Below are 25,549 nucleotides of genomic sequence, written 5' to 3'. Positions count from 1 at the left end.
TTTAAGTTAAACCGGGGCTAATTGTTTCCTTCATTTTATTGAGCATACACATATACCTTTCCACAACTGAAATGTTTATCTTATTTATGGTGAAATTATGTTAAATATTTTTTTATAACAAAAATGTAAGATTCAATAGCCCCATTCACCATAAAAACAAAGTGAATCTGGCAATAAAAGCATTGAATGACTCACAGATACAATTCTATATATTGCTTTAAAACTCTTCCTTTCATATTTGGTAACAAGTTTTATCATTATTATTATTATTATTATTTAATTTATTTTGCAAGGACCCTTTTTTTCTCCTAACCCACTCATATTTAAATAGTCTTCATCATTACATTTAAAATCATTATCCAAATTAAATATAAAATAAAACCAGTCAAAGGTGCCAAAAAAGCATAATATGAGAGAAATATAATTAAAAATGTACACTTTATACAGAGGCTGTTTTTTGGTGAATACAAATATTTCTCTCAAAAAGTCTTGCTTATTAAATTATACAGATACTGTGCATTGCCAGTTTGGGGGGAGGGGGGGGTATGTCCCTGCACCCCTTTCAGTCTTCTCCCTTTGGTATTAATGTACAATGTACATGACTAAGAAATAAAGCAATAAGCAATGTTTTTTGGAATTTCACACTTATGTTCCAGCTTTTTAACAGTAGTGTGACTTTTCCAGTCATGAATAAATAATCTTGTCCACCACAATACCCCCCCACACCCTAGCCAGCAACCAGTCCCTTATCTGTGTCGGGATCAATATCTCTTAACATCTTACTTATTTTATTACTGCTTTTGGTTTTCTGGGGCTGATTGAGAGTTTCTCAGAGGAAATCTTTGGTTTTGCTTAAGTGTCCGTGACATTTAATCATGACTTTCCCTCGCCGTTTAATTCCGGCATGGTCAATCAACTAATCCACCTCAATTGATTCGCTGCTCTCGCTGATGGGTTTGCACTCGTTGGGCATCCGCTGGTGTCTGCTAAGCTGTGTGGCTTGTGTGAAGCTCCTCTCGCACCGCTCACACCTGGACAAACACGAAACACAGACAGCATACTTAGCGAGAGCCATCAGACGTTGTGAATCATCCGTTGTTGCCTTAATGACAAGTGACACTTGAAAGTGGCTGGGAAGCTTACTGGGCCAGAAAGGTGTAATTGCTGCCCACACCTAGGGGCCTTGATGCCGATGATGAGCGAAGGCTCAGACGGCTCTCAACATGGGGGTCTGTCAATAATCTGAGAGGAAGGGGTGCCCCAAGAGAGGCCTGTCGAGATAAGGGCCCGCATCATTGTCACTTACAATAGATAATGAACAAAAAAGAGAGTTTTGGGAGGTAGGATATCAAAGGCGAGCATCTCCTGATGGCTTGGTTTTAACTGAGCTGAAAGCGTTTCAAGCAGACACAGGGTATGGGGCACTATATCAGCTGCACTCTGTCTAGCACATACAGATCTGTGGATCCGAATTAGTCTCAGACACGTTGCACAAAAATCTAAGGAACCCGTGGAGAATCAGCTTGGAACTTTTTAATTTATGTCTATAGACACAACATACACAGTACATTAAGTCACACACACACACATATCGCATTGAACAGTTATCACCAACATTATATACTGTATGTACAGCCAACAGTTATTGACTACACCTAAAAATAGATACCCTTTCACAAACTTTAAATTCTAACCTGTAAATTAGAAACGGTTCTGCTGTAACACAAAATCTTAGATGAGGTTCATGTAAAACACTTCATTTTCCACAAACAAAGGAAAAATGCCAGCCTTATCCTATCAAGCACATCAGCTCAATGAGAATAACTCAGGCATATTGACTGACTAAAGATTTCTGGGGAGTTTCATTAATGTCTTTGTGTGCTTCTTTCTCTCTAAAGCTCCTGAAGTGCTGATGACACATTTGTGTATCACTGATTGCTTATTAGATAGTTGACTTGTTACTGGATTGCTCTGCTCCCAACAGCCCATCTGCTCATAGTAAAACCACTGTGTGCAATGCAGACAAGTCCGTTATGAGACTGAGAGTAAAGTCTACTTTACAACTGCGAATTTGAAATAAATGTAAAAAATATTAAAATTTCCTATGACTTCATTTACATGGCTGTTGCTCATGAATTTTTCTAGATCTCGGTGCTTGCCAAACAAAGAACATTATGAGAATGCAGAACAAAAAATATTTAGGGTCGATAACTTAGGGCACAATTCAGGATATACCCTGGATTGAGTTCCAACCCATTGCAGGGGACAAGCACACAAGCATACAACAAATATTTGCACACACTATAGGCAATTTTGAAACATCAATTCACCTAAATCTGCAAATCGTTGGACTGTGTGAGGAAAGCCACCAAACACGGGGAGAACATGCCATCTCCAAGCAAAGGCCGGGGGCAAGATTTCAACCCGCCATCACTGGATGTGTGAGACAACAGTGCCAATTTATTTATTTATTTATTGGATGGGGTTCATTTATGGTTTGTGTGCCTGGGGAAGAAAAGCAAATACAGTGTAATTGTGCATGTGATATCTAATAGGCAGCCATGACATTTACATTGAAACCTTTATAGTAAAAATGTTTTCAATTAAAACTTTCATTGTAGTGGTTTTAAATAATGCTGATTAGCACCTAAGTTAAAATGTGACCTGTGTGTGTGTGCATGTGTGTGTGTGTGTGTGTGTGTGTGTGTGTGTGTGTGTGTGTGTGTGGTGGGGCACATGTAACTAACAATCTATAGACTAGAGAAAAGCACCGACTGCTGTTAATGCTAAACTTGTACAAACTTTATTTTAGGAAATCTGTATAGCTTGCATCTTGCCTCCCACAAATCTGGGCACTTTAGACAAAATGGGAATTCCAGACCTAGACAATAATATTTTGCTCCCATAAGCCATAGCTGAAGGAATGTCAGTGCTGGAAATACCAGTATGGGCCAATTTCAACCCAACTGTTATATAAAAAGTATAGTGGTTTACACTCCTGTAGTCAGGGACCTGGCAATACGTGGTAAGTGATATATTCACACTATTTCAATAGCTATAGTTCAAAAGATCACCCATTGTATATTTTGTAGACTGACTTATTGCTTGTTGCCAAAGTTTTTATACAGGGCTTTAACACTCCTAAACACCAGCACTCTTTCCAAACCTTTCTGCTATTTGTGGTTCCCTTTGCCTCAGCGTGAATATAACATTTAGGGTGTGTGTCTGTCTGTATGTGTGTGTCCATTAATAGCCACAGTAAATTTTACTTTATTTACTTTAGTCAGTAAAATCATCTGGCAAATAAACAAAAGCAAACACATGATTATGATATTCTATAATATTCTATATTCTATATCATTACAACATTCTACAAAATTTTATTTTTATCTTTATTTGCTGTATTTCATTTTAAATACATGAATTAAAATACATGGCTAGGAAGTTGTGGTACTCACTGTTACTTACTTGAATGGCTTCTCCCCAGTGTGAGTGCGGATGTGGTTGTTAAGTGTCGTGGCTCCAGCAAAAGCTCGGCCACAATAGCCACACTTGAAGGGCCGGTCACTGGAATGTGTTACCACGTGGTTACGCAGCTCTGAGGGCTGGGCAAAGGACTGTGAACAGTGTCCACACTGATACGGTCTGGAAACACGCACACACACACACACACACACAAAAACACACACAGGAGCACATCAGTGACAGCCCAGTGCTGTTACCATGGCAGCATGACCTCTCATCAACAACAGGGCAGGGAACACAGTTTAGGCCATCTATCAATATTTTCACTTGCTCTGATGGTTAGGGTTTCCTCTGCTTTTTTCGGCTCACAAGTGCTTAGCTGTAGCCATAAAAACCTCTGTTAATTATTAGCCCAGTTTCACTTAATCATGGGGATCTGATAACAAATCACGAATTTATTGACAATTACACACAACAAAGGAAAGCACTTACAGGCGTAATTAGATGAATTGACAATTCAAATGTGTCATCAATTACATTATGTATTTAGACGGAGAAAGAGAGACATTGGCTTGAACATCTTGCATTTCATATAGTTTTACTGAAATCTGTGACTGAAGTTTTTCTGTTGAGAGATGCATTGATTGTGAATATTTTACCATGATAAATGTTTGGCGAGTATTTACTACAGAGGCACTTGTGATTAATGTCAACATATTGTTTATTGCCGCACTGGGCCCTGGCGCAGCACAATATTAGAGATAAATGGCCCACTGAACCGAGTCTGTACCGAAAACATACTTAAGCCTTATATAAACTTATCTAATATTACATAAATAATAAAAAATCATGACTGAAGTCTACCTGCGTGTGTACACGGATTGGTGTCTCCCTGCTAGTGCAGCTAAGAATTTGACTTTGGATTTGTTTGGAGTTCGTTAGCATTGGTGTTTGGGTGTTTATGGTGCAGATCAATACTGTAATTAATGGCTCTTTGGAAGGCTTTGCCTATTAAAGGAATGCACCAAAATTAAGTAGACGCAGTAATGGTCCAACAAAAAACAAGAAAAACCCCTTTTTATGGTATAGTCAGCAACATATAAGCATCATCTTTCGTGATGGTATACCCAAATAATTTATCCACGCTGAAATGTTCATACAGAACTGAGATCAATAAAAATGTATAGGCTAAATCCCATAAAGCATAGCTGAGAGCATTTGAAAAAGATTCCAAGGGTCATTTATGGCACTTGCTTCAACTCCAAATACCAACAGATCCAGATTCCCTTGTTCAGCTAAATTTTATCTGCACCCCAGGGTCATAAAGTTTAATATTGACAGCCCTTCACATCGACTTCAACTCCTAGGGTATCCCAGCAACATTTTTCTTGTCTATGAATATTAGTTTATTGAATAAGTGGCATCTGTTTTCCTCTGCATCACCGTTAGAGTGGGTATTTCTTTGTGACAGCAGCAACTGATTTATAGGTTTGTATGCACCAAAGAAATATAGTGCTAAGCAAAAAATTTCCAATACGTCCTGGACCATATTTAATTAGGTTTAGAGATGTTACACACAGTAAATTCCAGAGTGGTCAGCGATGCAAAACTGTGTGTAAATTGTCAATTCTATACCCCTTATACAGTGATGCAGAGAAGTTACATTTATTCTATTTTCATATCAGCCTCTCAAATATTGCGCAAGTCAGGAACCCGCTAATGAATCCCCATAATTATGGTACATGAACATGCTTACGTAGCTATATAATATTTTCCTAATGCGTTTCAATACTTATGTACATAGTCAAGAATAACAACAGAATTCCACTGCACAATACATGAATGAAACACCACATTCAAATACGACCATATGTTTTAGTGTTAAATTTAACCTAGTCATACATTTACTTAGTTTTCTCATAACGCAATCCCACTCTAATTAAAAATAGTGAAACATAACCGTTTGTCAAATGTCTAAACTTAACCCCGGCTGTTTTCAATGAAAGAAAAAGCATGTGATTTTAATATCGGCCAGGCCACAGTTGTAAATAAGAAACCTGTTCTTAATCTGTTTTGCCTGGTTAAATAAAGGTAAATAAATAAAATAAATAAATATACTCTAAAAAAGCTTAATGTAAGTCCAAAACCCTTTTTTTAACTTTAAAGTAATAATTTAAGACAAAACTAAACAGACACCGTTTCATGCAAAAGTTTGCTGGTCAACATTTCTGTGAATACTTAGTTATAGTAGAAGATAAGCTGATCTCCAAAAGGCATAACGTTAAAGATGAAGCTTTTCAGCATTATTAACAAGATTAGGGTATTATTTTATTTTGTACAACTGAAGAGTGAACAAAGGAAAGAGTGCCTTGCAAAAGTTTGAACATCACAAGGGATTGAGTTCCTAGAAAACCTTTATCAACATCTCAGACTTAAAGTAGCTAGTTAGGGCTATGGCTTGTTTAAAATCCTTCCTTTCGCTAGATGATTACGAATTGCAAAGCAAACAAACTCCTGAATCCTGGTTTAAACGATCAGCAGATATAGACTGCTCTAAGCTACTAGCTAGCACTCAGAAAAGTTTAACTATTTTTGATCACAGTAGAACGCTATAAAAAGATGTGCTCTTAGGGACACTTTTCTTCAAGTTGTAATGTATTTAAAAATGACATTTTTGTCTAGAAGACAAAAATTACATTTTGTCTAAAACAAAATGTCTGAAGGAACTTGCTAGAAAGACAGCTCAAAACTTGCCAGCAATGACAGCTTAAAACTTGTCACCTGAACAAATATGACTTTCATGGAGGAGTTTTCAGCAAAGGTATGTATGAAAAAGGGGATCATTTCGTAAGAAAGACACATCTCCACCTGTTCAGCATGGGGATGGAACAATCATGCTCTGGGCTCGTGTAATAGGCAGTAACACAGGAAAAATTTCACTGCTAGAGGGAAGACTGGATTCAATTAAATACCAGCAAATTCTGGAAGCAAACATCACACCATATGTAAACATGCTGAAGATGAAAAGTGGATGGTTTCTACAACAGGATAATCATCCTAAACACATCACAAAATCACACAATGGACTTCCTCAAGAGGCGAAAGCTGAAGGTTTTGGAATGGCCCTCACAGTCTCTCGATCTAAACATGATTGACAGTCTGTGGATAGACCTCAAAAGAGCAATGAACGCAATACTGCCAAAAAATCTGATAGATCCAGAAGCCTTTTGTAGGGAGAGTGCAAGAAAATTCACCAAATGAAAACTGAAAGATACTTTGCTGGCAACAAAAAGTGTTTACAAGCTGTGACACTTTTCAAGGGGGGTGTTACTAAGCACTGACATGCCCAAATTTTTGTTTCAGACCCTTTTCCTTGGTTGTTTTGACTTTGTAAAAACTAAAAATAAAAAAAATCTTAAAATAATAAAGAAATTTGTCATCTTTATACTTTTTGGAGATCAGTTCATCTTCAACTTGGTTAAGTATTCACAATAACAGATATTTTTTGACCAGGGATGTATATTTATTGGCATGGGAATAGCATTTTTATTAACATTAAGTCATTCCTAAAGAAAAAAATGGAATAGAATAAAATGTTCCTTTTTAAGGTCTGAATATTTTGATAGTAAGATCACTGTGATGTTGCACGTTACATAAGGTGATTACTTTCTTCGAGCAAACCAAAACAAAATTTACTAAGAACTGATGTAATGACTGAAAAGGTTTTATATATAATTATCATGTTAATGGTCTTGGCCACATACATTATTTTAAACTATTACAAACTAAAGAAGAATATGATTGGTTTAAATAACTGGAAAATGTTATCTTGCATAACTGATGAACTACTAAATATTAAAATGCATAGACTCTGTTCTAGATTAATCTGTAAGATGTATAATGCATGGGAAGCACACCAAACAACATGGTTTAAAAACCACAAAAAGGCTATGATGTTTATTCCAGATGTTGTATCTAGTTACATCCCTGTGTTCTAACTTTAGTTGAATATGTTGATTATTTACTCTGTAAATTCTTATTAGTTTGCTATTACTGAGTTACGATTGCCCTGTAAAGGTGAGAATTACCTGTCTGGGTTCTGTGTGCACACATGCATTTGCAGAAGTATGCGCTGCGTGAACGTTTTGAAGCACTGGCCACACTTCCAGAGGTGCCAGTCGCTGAACTCACTGTTTAGCTGGCTGGTGGATGTGGGACTGGCCAAGACTCGCTGGTTCTTAGGGTTTAGCTGGTTAAAGCCAGACTCCATATTGCCAACCTTATCCAGTAAAGAGAAGCTCCGTGAGCAGGGCGAGTGAGGGAAAACCATTGAGCGCTGCAGCATGGTTGGTGAAGAGGATTTGGATGTTTTGTTGAAAGACTGCAGGCTTTCCTGTCGGGACATGGCTTCCATTACAGTAGATGGCACATTCACTGAAACACAAATAATTGGGGAGCAGTTAGTATTCTGTACTAATTATTGTTTGTTATTGAGTTCTTACTGCATCAGTTACCATCAGCAAATCCAACATGACAACATGACATCATGTTGGAACAAATGCAGAATTTTGTTTCAGATAGTTTCATATTAAAGTTCATATTTAAGAGGGCAGAATTAGTTATCTCATGCACAGACATTACCATTTTCCACATTCTTTTAGCACAACATGCTGTACACACAAAAATAACATTAACAAACTGTAAGATGAGAAGAGCTTGGGCTTTCTTATTTAATAAAGCTAACATATCCAGTCAAAATTTTATGTTGGATGATGATCAAAATAAAGAAATGTAATTACAGTTAGCACTGAAGCTATGTTTTTGCTACAGAACATCTGGAGTAGTATATCAGAGGAGTTAATTTAAGATGCAGAAGTCACTGTTGATTTCTTAACCATGTTTCAAGCTTTCTTTAAGATAAACATTTCTGTTCAGCTCTTTTTACAGCCATTTGTTCTTTTGTATGTTTTGTTGATAACCAATTCAATAAGAATTGACAGAAGCCAAACTATATGAAAAATTACATGTGAAAGGTTTTTTTTTAAAAAAAGATAATTAAGCAGAGCTTTTATTTTGACTTTTTTTTTTTTTTTTTTTAAAAACCTGCCAAATTACTGTCTCGGTTTTTATTGTATAAAATTTTGCATAGCATTAGCTTGCCTCACAATATCTATACAGTATATGCTCAAGAAAAATGCAATCAAGAGTACAAATAAATCACATACAACAAAATCAAATCCACCATACACCCACCATCAACTTATCAGAATACCTATACACCTGTACATTTATACAATTATATAAATAGCCAGACTTATGGCAGCAATGCATTGCAAAAAAACATACATATACAGGTCAAAAGCTTTAGTTAATGTTCACATAAAATATCAGAACGAAAAAATTGATCCTTTGATTGGTACCAGAAGGGCAGGTTTGAGTATTTCATAAACCAATAATGTCCTGGAAATTTCACTGGCAACATAATAATAATAATAATTATAATAATAATAATAATAATAATAATTAAGAGGAAAAGCATGGTGACTTTGCCCGAGATATCAAATCCTAGGGTGGCTCACCCAAACTGGACAATTTAAGCCTGGAAAAAGACAGGGTCCCTTTTATTTATTTTGTCCAGTTTGGGTAAGTCTGTGGCCTTATCTCCTCATATTCTCGGGCATGGCTGACAGGAGTAAAACATGATGTGGCCTTTTGTTGTTGTGCATTCTGAGATGGTTTTCTGCTGATCGTGGTTGTAAAGGTATTTTTTAAATACCTATAGACTTTCTGTTAGCTCTAACTTTATTCTAACTTTCTGTTAGTTCAAGTCATTGACATTATTTTTTTCCAACTCTGATAAATCAGAGAGTCTTTTGACTTGTATTTGCATGATCAATTGCATTACAATCTCTCAGTTCTATTTCTTCATGTCCTAGGCATGGTTAATTACACAGTAAAAGACATCTGTATTAAACTACATTACCATAATTCCCCAGAAGCAAATAGACATGGCTCTTCGGTATTGTTTTTGTTTTGTTTTGTTTTGTTTTGTTTGTTTTTTTTATTTGGGTATAGTATTGCATTGATCAAATCATACTGTACACTTTGGAAAACAGTTTGCAGGGAAAGAGAGTTGTTTAAATAAAACAGCAACCAGACTAAAGCCATAAAATGTCTCTCATGTAAACACGAAACTGTCAGACTCTGTCAGATATCCAGGCGTTCCACTCGCCAATGGGCTCCACAAATACAAGACCTAACTGTATGGGGTAAACGTTCATTTATGCTGAGAAAATAATATATGAAATCAAAAGTACTTTTAAATAGAATTATGGAATGTACCATGCACTTATGGGGGACTAAAACTGCAGTTGACCTCATATACACTAACTCTGCTAATCTCTAACATGCACATATAAAATACAAAGTAGACGTTGGATGACAGGTCCAAAAATGAAGACATGGAATTTGGTTCTACATCTCCAAAACTGATTGATCCGCCATGAAGTCCATGACGAAAAACAATCTGTTTGGATGAGTTATGACTATAGTTACAGTATGTTAAAAATAATATGAATTGGATTAATATAATATTAAATCTACAAATTTGTCCTTCTTTAAATGTATGTATATAGTGCGGGCTAGCACTGCTAATTTGGTTAAAGAAGTGAGTGGTGAAACTTACAGTTTTCATCCTGTGCGATGCACTGCAGCGGGATGCCAAAGAAGGAGGTGTAACTGTCGTTGTACCAGACCAGAAGCTCTGTTCCTCGTGGGATATCCATACAAGCCCGATAGAAAATACACGATCTGGAAAAATAATTTAATTTTTCTATCTAATAGAATACAATAGCATGGAATACAATACAAGCATACAGATGAGTGATTAGATTTGAATTCACAATAAATTGACAATGATTTTAGACATAATAACCATGTGGTTACCTGGGTTCAGTGACCCCAGTGTCTTCTTTCATGGCTTGCTAAATTGAACAATTTTCCATGATTTAAAGATCCTACATGTTATTACCTTCAGTCACAATATAATGCATAATTTGTTGGTTAATTAGGTTAGGTTAGGTTAAAAATAATATTTGATTACTCTGTGTTTTACATAAATTATTATATAAATATTTACACTACGCAGAGAATTTGTTCTCATATGTTCAGAGGAGCTCTGGACTGGGAATTGGGGTGCACTACAAATATTTGATAATAAGCTCCTTTAGTCTCTGCAGAGCTGCAGAGGCTTGTGAATTTTATTAATTCCTTTCACCGAGACACCAAAATAAAACAAGAGGTGAGTCCATAAATCAAAAGCATCTTGCAACCCACGAGAGAAAAAAATACTCTATACCATGTACTTTATACCCTTGTAACAGTTCATCTCTCAGTTTGGCTTCACTTAACATAAACACTGGAGCACACAAATAAATGTACTCGCACTAAATGACTCAGTTGGCTGCTGAAAGAGGGCTGTTTTTGGAGCGATGGGTGGTCTTGCGCGTTTTCAGAGGAGGTCGAACAAGTGTAAACGAACACCATCTCTTACAACGCTGCCGTCACTTCCAAAATGTGCACAGAACTCCACACCAGCCAAGCACATCAAAGACCATTTTTTCCCCTTCGTCTTGGATAACATTTCCAGCGCTGACATGTATTTAGTATTGTGGTTGGATGAGTCATAAAGACAACGGTGGGGCGTCCCCAGTGCAAGTGAAGTAAAGCACATGCCAATGGACATTATTGTCAAGGCAAAACAAAACAGCCAGCTCAGGGTTGATCAATCACAAGTCGCTTTGAAGAGAATTCCATCTAGATATTGCAAATCATAACACTGGAACTCAATCCAGCTGACGGAGAGGACATTCCAATGTGCAGCGTGCACATGGTTGGAAAAACTCCTAACAGCTACAACTTATATACACAATAGTATATGAAAGTGGGGAGTCTCACCTCTGAAGTTCCCTAAAGCTGTCCTCTTGAGTATACACCTCTTTAGAGCACTAAAGGGTCACTAGTGCTTAACAGTGAAATGATACCAGGCAAACCACTGTTGAAGTACACACTTGAAGCACTTGAAGCCACAGAGTGGCACTGTGTTAAAGTAAATCCCACTTATGTTTGTAACTCAAAAGACTAATTCCACATCATGGCCCCAAATTTCCTACTGACACTACACAGTCACCAAAACCTCAAGCCATAATAATAGAGGCACTAAGAGGGAAGCAATAACACAGCGCCTGCTTAGGGTTATCAAAGCAAAATTATACCCAGCCTTCACAGTCTAGACAGACACTAGGCTATCCAATTTCAACCTGAAAGTAATGTAAAGATTCTTATTCCTGTTTAGCATGAAATCTTTTATGCCAGGGGAAATATGAATATTGCATACTAATAGCAAAGTGCTTAAAGTTCTGTGCTACTGACCTTCAGGTTTTAAGTTCAAAATCCAGGGCTGCCAGACAGGCCACATTTGGCCTATGTCAGTTTTTATAAAATTATCTGCCAAATAAATAAATTCAAATAAATAAGCAAAAGGACATAATATGGAATATGTAATAAGTCTGTACATTACCTATACTGAACCACTGTCATGTTCTGTTCCCCACAGTGTCTGGCACAGCGAATGTATCTCATCCAGCTTGACTTGCTTGGATCATTGCCATCAATAAAGTGCTGTAACGTGCCCTCCTGGTCATATATCTAAAACACAAAGAATACAAGGCACATAGCGAATGTAATCAAAACCAATGCCACTTTACGTGAAATCATGCAGTACGTGTTTTTTTTACATGCTGATAAAAAATGTATGAATATATTTACAGATGCACAAAACATGCACCTTCATGTGCTCCTAAAGCATTTCATACTTTTTAAGAAAAAAAAAATTGTCACCATGGATATATTTTTTTGTAAACATACCTATTCCTCTTTTGCATTATTTATATGTAATCATTTATTGCATTATATGTGTAAACTTTTTGACTTGAAAACTGGGGACCCCTGCCACCCCCTCCACTTCATAATACACCTTGAAGCACATTCTGAAGAACACTTTTTTATTGTCTTTTACAAGCTGCCACACTGTTTTTAAGTAACACAGGAACCCATATATAACCTATACAGTAAGATGTGGTGCTGAATTTCTGACTGAAATTAATGAGTGCATTACAATTAATATCTGCACACTTGCAAATAATTTGTCTTTTTACTACAGATAACTGATATATTCAGCTCCTAAAATAGTAAGCAATTTAATTTATTCTCTGGAACATTTCTGAGCTAGATAACATTTGTATTGAATTTGTATTGTTAAATTAAATTTCAGCAAAAAAAACTATGTGTATTAAATGTTAACTCTATAGCTTTTATGCTCAGATTCACTTTTAAATCTGCAATATGCATCAGAACTTTAACAGACTCTCGTCTAATGTCTCGTAATAAGACACGTGCGCGTGTGTGTGTGTGTGTGTGTGTGTGTGTGTGTGTGTGTGTGTGTGTGTGTGTGTGCGTGTGTGTGTAGTTTATAGTTGTAAAATGAAGAATAGACAGGGTCTCAAATTGTGCTAAATGTTAAATTACCAAATCAAGTGTCTGGATTGTTTCCTTCCACTTCACTGAAGTGCTCAACACTGTGAAGTGTTCAACATTGTCAGAGGTTAAAAATGTTCAATCTTCAAAACATGGTACATTAGAGGAAGTTTACAACATTCTTTCAATAAAATAAAGACATCACAACACCTACAGTATATGTAGTATTTTATATGTAAACCATTAAATAGCCATCTCCAAGTGGTGAAGTAAGGGACCTTCTGCCTTGTCACTGGGTCAGGCCTGAATGAATGGGATTTAGAGACCCCTCTGACCCCACTGAGCCCCTGACATCCAGTTTGTCTCCACTCATTCCCCTTTCTTATCCTCATGGCTTTTTAGTGAACCTCTACCGCCTCTGACAGCATGATAGAATGCTTGGACACTGCTTACAGCAAAGCAGTTTGTTACACAAGCCCTGAGCCTAACCTTCCAGCTGCTTTATCAAAAAAGAGACACTTTATTTATGGATTGTTTAGCTCTAACTAAATAAATATCGCAACCAATATAAAAATATCAAGCAAGTATGATACAAAACAGCAAGCTTATATGGTGCAAATGTCCTGTTAACATGGTAGAGGATTTGTTCCTTGGTTGCAAAACCAATATTAGTGAAAGCACTGTTGTAAACAAGAAATTGTAAAATGTGATCATTTAAAAAAACACACACTAATTCCTGATTTTAGACTTATGTCCTGCAGGAAGAAGAAGGAAAGAAAAGGAAACGAAAGAAAAGGAAATGAAATGAAGGGAAAGGAATACAAATTCCTGATTAAAGCCAAGATATTCTGTGGTGTATCCAATACATTTAGTCACTGTGTGACATTTGTTAGCTCTCTGCAGCATGTTTAGGTACATGTGGTCATAGTAGCTAAACAAAAAAGGGCATTATAAAATTAGTGCTGACCACAACAAAAAAAGCCTTAGCACCACACAGAATGAAAGAGCATGCTGTTACTGTTCTAAAGACTATCCTTCATACATACAGTATGGATCTACACACATTTCATTACTCACTCTCTCACTCACTTATTCTCTATACCACATATTCTCACAGGAGGCCTTGAGCCTATCCCAGGGGTCTTAGGGTACTAGACGGAATACAGGGTGCCTATCCAACGCAGAGCACAAACGCACGCACACACACACACACACACACACACACAGTTTACTTAGAATTGCCAGTTAGCCTAATCTGCTTGTCTTTGGACTGTGAGAGAAAACTGGAGTACCCAGAGAAAACCCACCAAGCATGGGAAGAACATGCAAACTCCATGCACATAGAACTGAAGGGAGACCCTGGAACCCTTGACCCTGAAGGTGTGAGACCACAGTGGTAACCATTATGCCATCATGCCATCTACATTTCAATTAATCTAATTTAAAAACAGAATGCATATAGTGCTTTTAAAGATACATTATATAAAATGTAGATTTATAGACAATAGATATGTACACCTTTGCGATATACACATATATATTCTAATGTAATAACAGTTTAGAAAAACGACGTATTTTAATAATCACCTTTAAATAGGGCCCATCATCATCAGATCTGGCAACCTTGGTGATAACGTATACGTCAGTAAGGCGTTTATCAATTATTCTCCTATTCAAAACCTTAAACAAGTTTTTCGTGACTTTTTAAAATTGTTCAAATCATAAAAGAAAAATGGGAAACTGTTTAACTAAACATACTGATCATAGCATTCTTATATAGAAAAAAAGAAACTAAATGATTTTAATCGTGTTAATTCGTTTCATATCGTTTACTTGCTCTCAGTCATTACTTAATAATTAAGTCATTGTAACAATGTGTAACAATGTCACGCGCGAGGCTTTTAAACGGCGCAGTGTTCATGCGCACGCGCGGGTCTGAACCACGAGCGCTTTTTGCGGCCGCAACACGATATAACTCTTCATTCTGGGGTTTTTCTTGAATTTGTCACCACCACCCTCTTTTAAATCAAAAATAAGCTTACGAAGAACTTACTTAGCCACCAATTCAGTTGAAGAGCAAATATATTTGCATTGCTTTAATAATAATAATAATAATAATAATAATGCCTTGGACATTTTCCCTCTATCGTCTAGAAGCTTTAAATGCCCCCTTTTATGTACAGAACGATTCGGCTTATGAAAAGTTATGAAAAAGTTAAACAGGAGCACACTTTTATTCAATAAAATAACCTATAGAAACAAAACAAGCACATTGATATTGCTCTTAAACAAGATGTAGCGTTTGCTATTTAGTTTATATCCTCTGTATTCATTTCTCTTCGCACTGGTCTACAGAGTACTCTCGATTTTTTTCGGTCCTTCTCTTTTTACTCAGCTCTCAGCTCAGCGATAGTCTATACTGTAATGCGACCAGATGCATTGTTTCACTCACAAAAAATGTTTGTGGAATGGATTGTTTATGTTGTGCTCTTACTTCATAGCATTAAAAGATTATTTGTGCGCGGCATTGTATTTCACAGTTCAATGTAATATGTTCATCTGGGTTTCATCAGAATGTGAGCACACTGCCTAAGCTTTTAGTGTACCATTTCATTACAGATTTGTGTACATATTGTATAATACAAACTGCTTACAAGCATTTGATGATTTGAATGTTTTAAATAGAAGAGGTAGCAATAGTTCTACTACTTGGCTTGCATTTGGACTGCTTTGATTGATTTTTACATGATGTCTCAAAGAATGCGTAATATATGGCAAACCTGGGTGGAAAACACACTTTGATTGATAGGCGTCATTGTGCCCTAATGCACTGAGTGAAATATGCTTGTTACAGCTCTAAGTAAGAATGAAAGTAAATGCCCTATAAATGCAATTTATGTCATTTTTAGTCCTACATTATCCCTACATCTGACTTTGCTCCAGCTGAGCCATCCTTTAATTACAAATCATCACATTTAAGGAGCACAAATCAGTTATACCTTTTAAATATACAACAGATAAGCACAAGTCAACAAGATCTTTTTATTTTGATTGTTTTATTTTAAATATCAATTGAACTGTCCTCATTAATAACATATTCATTTCTGACCATATCTCAGCTCTGGATGTTTTTCATGTTAAATAGCCTCAGGTGTATAGTCGTTATTGCGAAGGGACAGTTCACTGCAGAAGTGAACTGGGTCAATATCTTTGCTACAATTACCTATAACTCAAGATAAAATAATTTTTTTTAATGATGTCAATAAACAAGAAAATTACATGGTTTATCTTAATTTAAATGGGGTTTAAATGGGAAGACTGATAACCTGTCTAAGAATGCTAAGAAAAATGTAGTCTTTAATGTAACAGTTTGAGTTTATCGTGACAATTTAACTGATAGATGCAAATATGCTATAGTGAATTTAAATCAAACTTTATATGGAGAATGTTATAAGTAGCTAATAACTAACAGAAAAGGCAATATTGCCTCCACAGGAAAAATTGCAAGAAGAAAGGTAAAACAAAGCATATTAAAAACATATCAAATGACTTCCAACCCAAAAACCTATTTGAGTTTTCTTTTACTTCTCATTGTATTACCACTGGTCTCAGTGTGTAGCTCATCTAGCCATTGATTTGGGCTAGTGGTGTCCTGTCACTGCCTTACTTACTGTTCAATGTCTTTCGGACCGACATTTACAGCACACTGATTGGACTCTGTCACTGACCAAATGCTGTAAATCGTCCTTGAACAGCCGCTCATCGATAGCTGAGCCATGGGGAAAGATAGGTGAGAGAAATAGAGAGACACTCAGGCCCAACTAATCCTAGCTGAGAGTCGCTTGACCTCATGCCCTTATTATGGTGAGTAAATCAGGGCCCTCTGGCCATTAAGCTCTAAGATGAGAGAACCTTGGTCCCAGTGGCCCAGGGAAAAGTCTGTGTGAGTCTGGAGCATGGAACACTTTGTGTAATGGGACTGGCATGCCTTATCTAAGGAAACACTTAGCAGCCATCGCCTGAACGGGATGGGGCATGTAAGTGGTACAGCTGAGAGGGGATACAGTGTAAGTGCGATAATGTGGCTCTGGTATCTGTTTAAAAAAACACCTTCTGGTAGATGTTTACCTCTTGTCTTATAAGCTCAAATGGTCTCTTTTTCCTCAATAAGGGTCATGCAAAAATGCAAAATATAAAAAATGCATTTAACGATTCAGGAAATGTGTTAAAAAAATTAAATGCAGCAGTAAAAAAAGCTAAGAATAATTATCATAATGTATTTAATTTATCTATACGATTATGCCTTTAGACGTGAATTTAAAAAAAGGATTCATAGTGTCAATTTACACATTGAAGGGGATGGATTTTGCCCCATATTAATATCTGTCTGACAGAGTGTGCAGAGTACACAGAATATAACTCTGGTTTCCTCTTTTAAAAAATTATGTCTTACATTCGATGTACAATACATAATGAGTTACACATTTTAGTTGCCAGGACTTCAAACCATAATTGCAAGATTTAAGTCATAAATGAAGTTGGTAAAAGAACAGCCTACCAAAATCTAAAAATAGAAAGAAAAAAATGCCCAGCAAAACATTCTAATCTAAACACTCCAAGATGTGGTTGTAATATGTAATCTCATTCTTGGATATGGTGGATAAAAATAAAATATAACGATGTAAGGGAAACTGAATGGGGCAAGAATGCACTGTTAAATACACACACGAACATGCTTCACTTCCAAGTAAAACTGCTTTCAGTACATATTTGCTGCTATTGAATCTAACACAAGATAAATAAATAAATAATAATAATAAAAAAACATGCCTCTAAAAGTGTTTACCTTTTAGATCCGGATATATTTCAAATAAAATTGTTCCACCATCAACGTGCTTTCTCACACAACAGAGCCCTGGATCAAGGGGGAAATGGAGCATAAAATAACTTAAATGACAAATTATGGAGCTTTCTATGTCAGCGATCCGACATTAAACATGTCACTCCTCATTCTGGCGCACAGAAAATCAAAATAATTATCCTGGCCTGTGGCCTAGGCACTTTATTATTACTCTAGAACACCCACTGGTGCCTGCCAATGATGATATCATTGTGGACCATCATGTTCACACAATGATAGTTCATACAGGGGTATTGCCAGTGACCCCCTGACCACCAGTGCAAAATATTATTCCTATCAGTTAATCCCTCAGCACCTGGCCTAATCAATCTAAACAAGTCCTAATCTCCAATATTTGTGTCTACTTCAACTTACTATTTTCATACATTAATCTGACCCCTTATCGTTTCAACAGTCTAACACAAATATCTTCTGGTAAAATGCTTTAAGTATTTCTACAATTTCAGGAAAAAAAAGCTTTGTGTATTTTATACTGATTTACAATATGTAGAACTAGCAGTTGAAAAAGATCACTTTAGGTAGTGGCTTCCTTAATTTACGTTTAGTGTTAACTAAACCTATTTTGCATTTAAAATTTTCTTATCATACATATACATAGTGCTTTTATTAAATACTTGTGAAAATGAAAAGTTAATGACCATACTCAACAGAAAAGAAAGCAAAGCGCAGAGCTATTTCAGAGCTTCAATGTTCATACACTTTATGAGGTGTATCACTATTTCTTGCTATGTAATATTCTTGCTATGTAATATTAATATTGACATGGTATTTAACTTTTAATGAGAATGAATTGTCGAAAGATTTATCTGAAGCTTCACACCACATTGCACATACTGTTCAGTTTCAACATTATCCCATGGTATAGTGAAAAAACAACGTAAAAGTAATGGACTTTTTAGATGATAAACATTAATGACTGCGTTCAATATTGTTTAAAATCAGGGTCTTATGAATCCTAAAAGCAAGATGGATAATATTATTTGGTCAGAAATATTTGAGCCTTGGCATGGACATTCCGCAGTCAAATTCATGAAAAACCCTTGGTGAAGCAAAGTCTGCTGGGAAAAATTATAGGTTTATAGATCACAGATAGTACAAACATAAAACTGCCCCTAGTATGAACAAAATGAAAATAGACAAGAACCCAGTGCTTTTAATCCAAAGATTAAAAAGTTATAGAAAAAAATACTGTATATTACAGTTCTGTGCAATCCAGGCAACAGGACGAAATTGTAGAAAATGATAAATTAGAAGAAGATGTTATTAGAATAACGAGTGCATAGTGGCATATATAGCTAATGTAAAAGTATTTAAGTATTTAAGTATTTAAAGCCCATGTAGAACAAATAATAAATAGACATAAAATAAACCTCACAAAAAAAAAAATCATGAAATAAACCTCACAAAAAACAGTACATGGTCACACATGTTTGTGTCATAGTAAATATATTTAATTTATTATTAGGTGCAAGAGCTATAAACAAGCTGGAAAAAAAATTTAACATGTTTCTCTAGAAAGTACAATCCCACTAATAAGATTCTGTTCAATATATTTAATTAAGTTTATTTTTGGACAATAGTGTCACAATAGTCTTATTTAACTCAGTAAGCATTTTATATGGCTTTGATAAGGAAAATTAGATTAATTTTCCATATGACCAAGACATTTAAGATTATACACTGTCTTTGACACTTTATCATTTGACAATTAAAAAAAACACACAATAATGAGTGAGCTGTCACCAAAATGAGCAATTCTGTAGTGATTCTGTAGTTTACACTTTATCAGCAGTGAGGAAATAGATCAACACTTTACACGCTGCTAAATAAGAGTGCTCTCTTTTGCTAGTCCAGCATGAAATACTGGGCAAGCCTCTTTCCTTCACCCACCTCAGTTTTGTTTAAGCTGCTGGAATTTTTACAGCCCTCCCTGGCCAAGCAAGTGTTTAAAATGGCGTCACACAGAACATATATAACAAGTAATAGTGTTCCATTCTGTCTGTGTGGGCCTCAACAACAGCAGGCCTGTATTTGGATGGAGAGAGCCATAGAACACCAATAACAAACTTTGCACCGAGATCTCAAAAGCCGCCTCCTTGAGGCTGTCATCAGTTTGTGTTGATCTATATTAGAGATCTGTTGTCAAGTTGCAACTACTTGCTATACAAAAAGATAAATTGTATCTATCTACGTCTATAATTAGAGAATCTAGGAAAGGATAGCTTGTAAACATGTCTGAGTAATGATAGTTTATATCTCAGCTAAACCACAGTTCTGGATTCTCGGCTGAATGGCAATTCACTCTCAGTAGCACTCGTCTTCTTACACACACACACCCCCCCCTCCACCCCTCTCTGCCTCATCTCTCTTGTCAGCTGGTCATCTTTAAAAGCTGTGACCTTTATTTCTCTGTGTGTACATGGGGTTTTCCATCCTTCAGTTTTTCTCTTTAAACCATACGGTTTGAATACCAACATTTTAAGTATTTTCTAAAAACCTGTGAAGTATGGATGCAATTAAAGTTTCTGCAAATTATTAATTCTGAATAATCTCATTCATAAACCTTTTAAACATTTAACTAATGTCCAGTAATTTAAAGTCAAGGTAACTATATAATCTATAGATATAATATCAAGAGGTTTTGCCTCATGTCAGGTCAAAATCAGCAAAATGTCTGAGCAGTTTGTAAAACCAGAAAAGATAAAATACTTACCTCCCATAAGTGTCTTGTGTTGCGCATCGCTCCAGTCTGCACCTTATCGAGCAGCAGAGGAATACCCTGAAAAGGCCCAATCCAAGTGCCCTGTGGTATTCGCTGAGCAGCACAGATCCCATAGCCCAGGCCTGGCACTGTGCTGGTGCAGAGGCAGACTTCACGGGGTAGGTCACGCAGCCACTCAGGAACCTCAGGAGGGGGCACAGCGGTAGATGCACTACTCGTCCCTACCAGGCGCCGCAGTGAGTGCAGGGGCCCGTGCATGGGGCACTCGCCATTCCGGTTATCTGCACACATGTCACAGCCTGCAGGACAGTGCAGTGTGAGAGAGAGTGTTACTTATTCAAGAATCCAGATGAGACCCTATAAAAGTACTGACTAATTGTTAATTTACTACTCCCACTACTACTCCCTCCAACATTTTTACAGTTGTATATGAAAACATTTGTTTTATGCTAGTCAATGACAGAAACAAGTACTATTGAAAATGAGCAACTCGGGTTTGAACTAAAAACATTTTGGACTTAACTGACATTTGTTACATAACTTTGTTGTTTTTAAATCATTTATATATTTTAAAGGAATCCAGTATATCTAAATTATTATTGTTTTTGAAGTTCCCCTGGTAATATATAATATATCACTACGAACATATTATTGTTTTACATCCATGCATCTGAATTAGGGAAATTTCCAATTCCATACAAAGTACATGTCATGTACAGACCAAGGGGAAACGAACGTTTTATTCGATATGTACTAATTAAGGACTATTGACATGGATAATGACAATAGTTGCAATTAGACCAACCTTTAGGATTGTAATGCTCTTAGCATATTCCATGTCAGAATTTGATCGACATGAACCGCTCTGAAAACGCATATTACATAAAATTAAGCCACGAGTTTTAAAATGTATGTTCCCTCTGTAATCTGCGCTCTTTATAAATGAGCTCAAGCGATGTGAAATATGGGCGAGAGAATAGCAAATGTAGATAAAGCAATCCTGCTGGCCCCGGGAGACTCCCATATAGCGCGGTGGGATGATGAATAGCGGCCGATGGGACAGATCGATCTCTGATCCACACTCAGTCCACTCTCTTCTACAAAACTATACAGCAATTAATTGTGGCTTGTCCCCCCTCCTCCATGCCTCATCTCCTCGTGGCACGTATCGATGAAGATTACTGCTGATGGTCTGTTTTATCACCTTAAATAAACAGTCACCACCTTTTCAAACTAGGCTTTAATATGGTTATTTCTCCTTAGTGAATTTTATGGTGTTGTCTCCTTTGCTGATTGCGTGCTATTAGACAATTATAATCAACCCACAGAAATGAATGAACCGACTACCGATTCGTTAATGGATGGAAAACTAAATGGCGTTAATTATCAAGGACTGATTAGTCTAATCAGTTCATCATCTAAATGTTATTAATCAATTTTATTTTATTTTATTCTATTTTTTTTTATAAAAAACGAATGTTAAACAATGTTTTATTTAATTTTAATTTTAGTTATTCTATTATTAATGATTGAAGCCTTATATCTGCAGCAAAATACAGAGTGTTGAATAAATACAGTGTTCGTGAGTCTATTATAAATGTTATTTTCAGCTCCGGTGATTTTGTTGTGCTTGTTCTTAATATCCTCATTGACAACTTTTTTGCTTGACGACTTGCAAAATAAGTCACCAATAAATCATCCAGCGTGGCCTGTACGCGCTGTGGATGCGCAGAGAGCTGCCCGTTATTTCATTCGTGAAGAAAGAATAACTTATTAGATATTTCGCGTGTAGGTTTCTAAAATTTCTTCACATTGTGACATTAATTATTTGTTGCGTTATGTTATGGTTTTACGCATTTGAATCACTTTTGAAAAGTTTTAATAATACCGAAAGGCGTTACAAATGACAACAACTCACAAGTGATGGCCACGCAGCAAAAAGTAAATTCCTAAATAAATTATTACAGTGCTTACACAACTGTTTCAGGGTTGAATTTTAGCAGATGCGCGATATAAGAAATGTACTAATTTAAATAACTTTTACAATTTTTACATGCTTATCATATCTAGAGATGAAAGGACTTGGGGTTTGATGTGAATCATATTGAATAAAACATTGCTGTTTGTTAGACCTTAAATGCAACTAATCTATTGCTTTATATCAGGTGTGTGCATGTGTGGGACACAATCAAGTGGCCCCTACGTTAATCTTAAATTTACGCACGGTTGTTGAGATCACTGGTGTGATTGTTCAGTGGAATAATCTCCATCCTCTGCTGTCCGTATAGATAGTAGTCCAGTTCCTCTGAGGTCAGCTTCAACCGGGACGATTTGTCGTTATAGTTGGACTGCAGGCAAAGTTCCTTGGACTGAGGCGCGCCGCTGTTTTCTGTCGGTGCGACCTCAGTACAGAGCGTGTGTCCGAATAGCGCGAGCTGCGGCGCAGAGAGCTGCGTTAACCCCGCGAGCGCGGACACGGCAGGAGCGCAGGACGAACTGGAGGACGGCGTTAAAGCAGCCGAAGCGGTGGTGGAGGAAATCAAGCCGGTTCTCTGGCGAAGGCTTTCTGCAGCTACAGGCGCGCGATCGGGCGCCGGGATCTGTGGAATCGCGCAGTTCTTCAGCTGACTCTGCGGGAAAAGCTGCTGCCAGTGCTGAAGGTAAGTCGGATCCACTTTGAGGAAAGCAGAACCGCTCTGATCCCCCGGCTTCAGCATTTCCAACTGCAGCTACAAAAATAAAAATGCAAGTAATGAGGTTTTGTACTCATGTTGAAATACTTTAATGTATCACCTACCTGCTGTAGGTTACCAAAATCCTCTAACTTTTCACTAGAACATAAACAGCACGTGGGTGTCAAATTTGTCTTATTTTTAATGTTAAAACAAACACAAAACTTATAGAGATTAAAACAATAATCTATCCGAAGCGTGTCTGATGAAGTTTTGTTTTTCAGGTACTTCAGAACAGTACGCATCTCCTGCGACAGAAATCAAATCGCTTCGTTCTTTGAAAAACACGCAGAGATTTAATAACATAACACTGACCTTATTAGCTCAAGCGAGTTTGTCAGATCCGACCACTGTCAACTGCGGTTCCCGGACGTTTACACCATAACGGTCCTGAGCGGCGAGCCTTTTCCTGAAGTCTGTGGATGGAGAAAAGAGACGCCGTCATCTCTTCCCCTCTCTCTTCCTCTGCCCTCCTTCTGCTGTGGCGGAACACGTGGGTTGGACGCGAGAGTGGGGCAGAGGGACAGAGGGGGGAGGGGAGGGGTCGAGCTGGCACGAAAAATTAACACCAGACGTATTAGGTAAAGTATTCCGCTTTATCGGGCCTTACACACGCAACCGGACTGTTTAAGTTCATTGTTCAAGACGCAGATGCGATAAGTAAATTAATGCTCATAGGTTTTCGTTATGGGATTTAGCTCTTCCATTTCAGGTGCTAGAGAGATAGAGAAAGGTCTCAGCAAAGTTATTTAAAAAGTTGTTTGGGCTGAGGAAGAAGATTCGGATTGTTATGTTATTCAATTAATACAAGACAAAGCCCAAACTTACTCTTGTTTGAGCTCGGTCCGATTAGAGGGACTAAAGCAAACCGGTTTGTTCCCCCAGACTCTCCGAGACGCTTGAGAAAGTTATAGCTGTTTGGATAGGCTCTCCATGTCTACACACAGGGCATTTTACACGATTTCACTCCAGAGCGGTGGTAAAATGTTTGGACTGGCGTCATTTTGACAGGGTCATTCATCATGCTGGGGTCTCTGTAGATTGATAACGAAACCCAAACAAAAACATAATCGTCTGAAAATGAATTCGTGTCCACAAATGCAGCTCTCTGCAAAAGAATGCGAACAATAATAAAGCACAGAAATTTTAAACGTACTTTTAATGTTTTCCCCCGGAGACTAATAGCATACTGTAGAACCTTTGTTAATATCAAACCTTGTTAGATCATTCTTACGTCATAAAAACTCGAATCCAGAAGAGCTTATTTGCAAAATTTTAGAATTTATTCTACCGACATTAAATGTATTATTATTATTATTATTATTATTATTATTATTATTATTAATGTTCTCATGATTTTGGGATGGCCTCTACACCTGCTATGATTAAAGTTAGATGTTTTCGGGTCTTAGATCATATTACAGTAATCAGGCTTTACACTGCACATGACAGCGCATTGGCTCCTGCGTATTGTTGCGCATTTTTCAGGGTGTTGGTGTTGTTGATAAATGACTGGTGAAATAAAGTGCACTCGAGAGAGGACGGGAATCGATACATTAACTGCTGAAATGTGTCATTTTCTTGGCCGAATAACGAATTATTAAGGGTAAACGGAGCATATGAATTCTGGTTAATTTGGATATTAACATAAGCTTTGACGCGAGGGCGCCTAAACAAGCGCGGTGTTCATTTACATAGCGGCCGCCTTTGGCATTCAATTAGAACGTGCGCACTTGTTAATTAATTCGCCTGATGCCTGAAAGACAAATGAACGGCCCTCTCTGACAGGAGCCCGATAAAGAATTCAGCCACCACTCCCTGTGCCCCCGGTGTCTCATCTTATGCTTTTTAAGGTCACGCCATGTTAGAGTATATAATTCAGTAATATAGATGTATATTTAGGTAGGAGCTGCTGATCATCTTAGTATAGGTTACTGACTTTTAAACGCGTGTATAATATCGTCCAATCCAGTATTCATTAGATTATTCACTGGCTGTATAGGTGACCACTGAAAAACATAAGTGTTCTGAGATCACCATGGGCTAAAGTGTACTTTTTAACCAAGAAAAAAAAATGGCATCTATAGCGGTTATTGCCCTGAGTAACATAAATGCACCTGTTTTGCATAATTATGACATTATTGATTTTAGTAACAAATTTAGATATGATTAAAT

At 36.9% G+C, this 25,549-nt stretch overlaps 1 protein-coding gene across 2 annotated transcripts; it reads right to left on the bottom strand.

The window, feature by feature from the left end:
• On the bottom strand, nt 1-23,848 carry prdm6 (PR domain containing 6). Of its 2 annotated transcripts, none has more exons than XM_053503244.1 (8): nt 23,690-23,848; nt 22,867-23,371; nt 20,634-20,941; nt 12,044-12,171; nt 10,151-10,275; nt 7,554-7,899; nt 3,459-3,645; nt 1-1,031 (listed from the first exon to the last, which is right to left on the bottom strand). In XM_053503244.1, exons 2-7 carry the CDS (start codon nt 23,357-23,359, stop codon nt 3,465-3,467), a joined length of 1,581 nt encoding a protein of 526 aa, XP_053359219.1. In that variant the 5' UTR covers nt 23,360-23,371; nt 23,690-23,848; the 3' UTR covers nt 1-1,031; nt 3,459-3,464. The 2 variants fall into 2 exon arrangements, with proteins under 2 accessions (XP_053359219.1, XP_053359217.1); XM_053503242.1 differs by having other exon boundaries at nt 3,469-3,645.
• Between the last annotated feature and the right edge of the window lie 1,701 nt (nt 23,849-25,549).

This window comes from Clarias gariepinus, chromosome 9, assembly GCF_024256425.1.
Source record: "Clarias gariepinus isolate MV-2021 ecotype Netherlands chromosome 9, CGAR_prim_01v2, whole genome shotgun sequence".
NCBI classification, from domain to species: domain Eukaryota; kingdom Metazoa; phylum Chordata; class Actinopteri; order Siluriformes; family Clariidae; genus Clarias; species Clarias gariepinus.
This window is presented reverse-complemented; position numbering and strand designations above follow the sequence as displayed.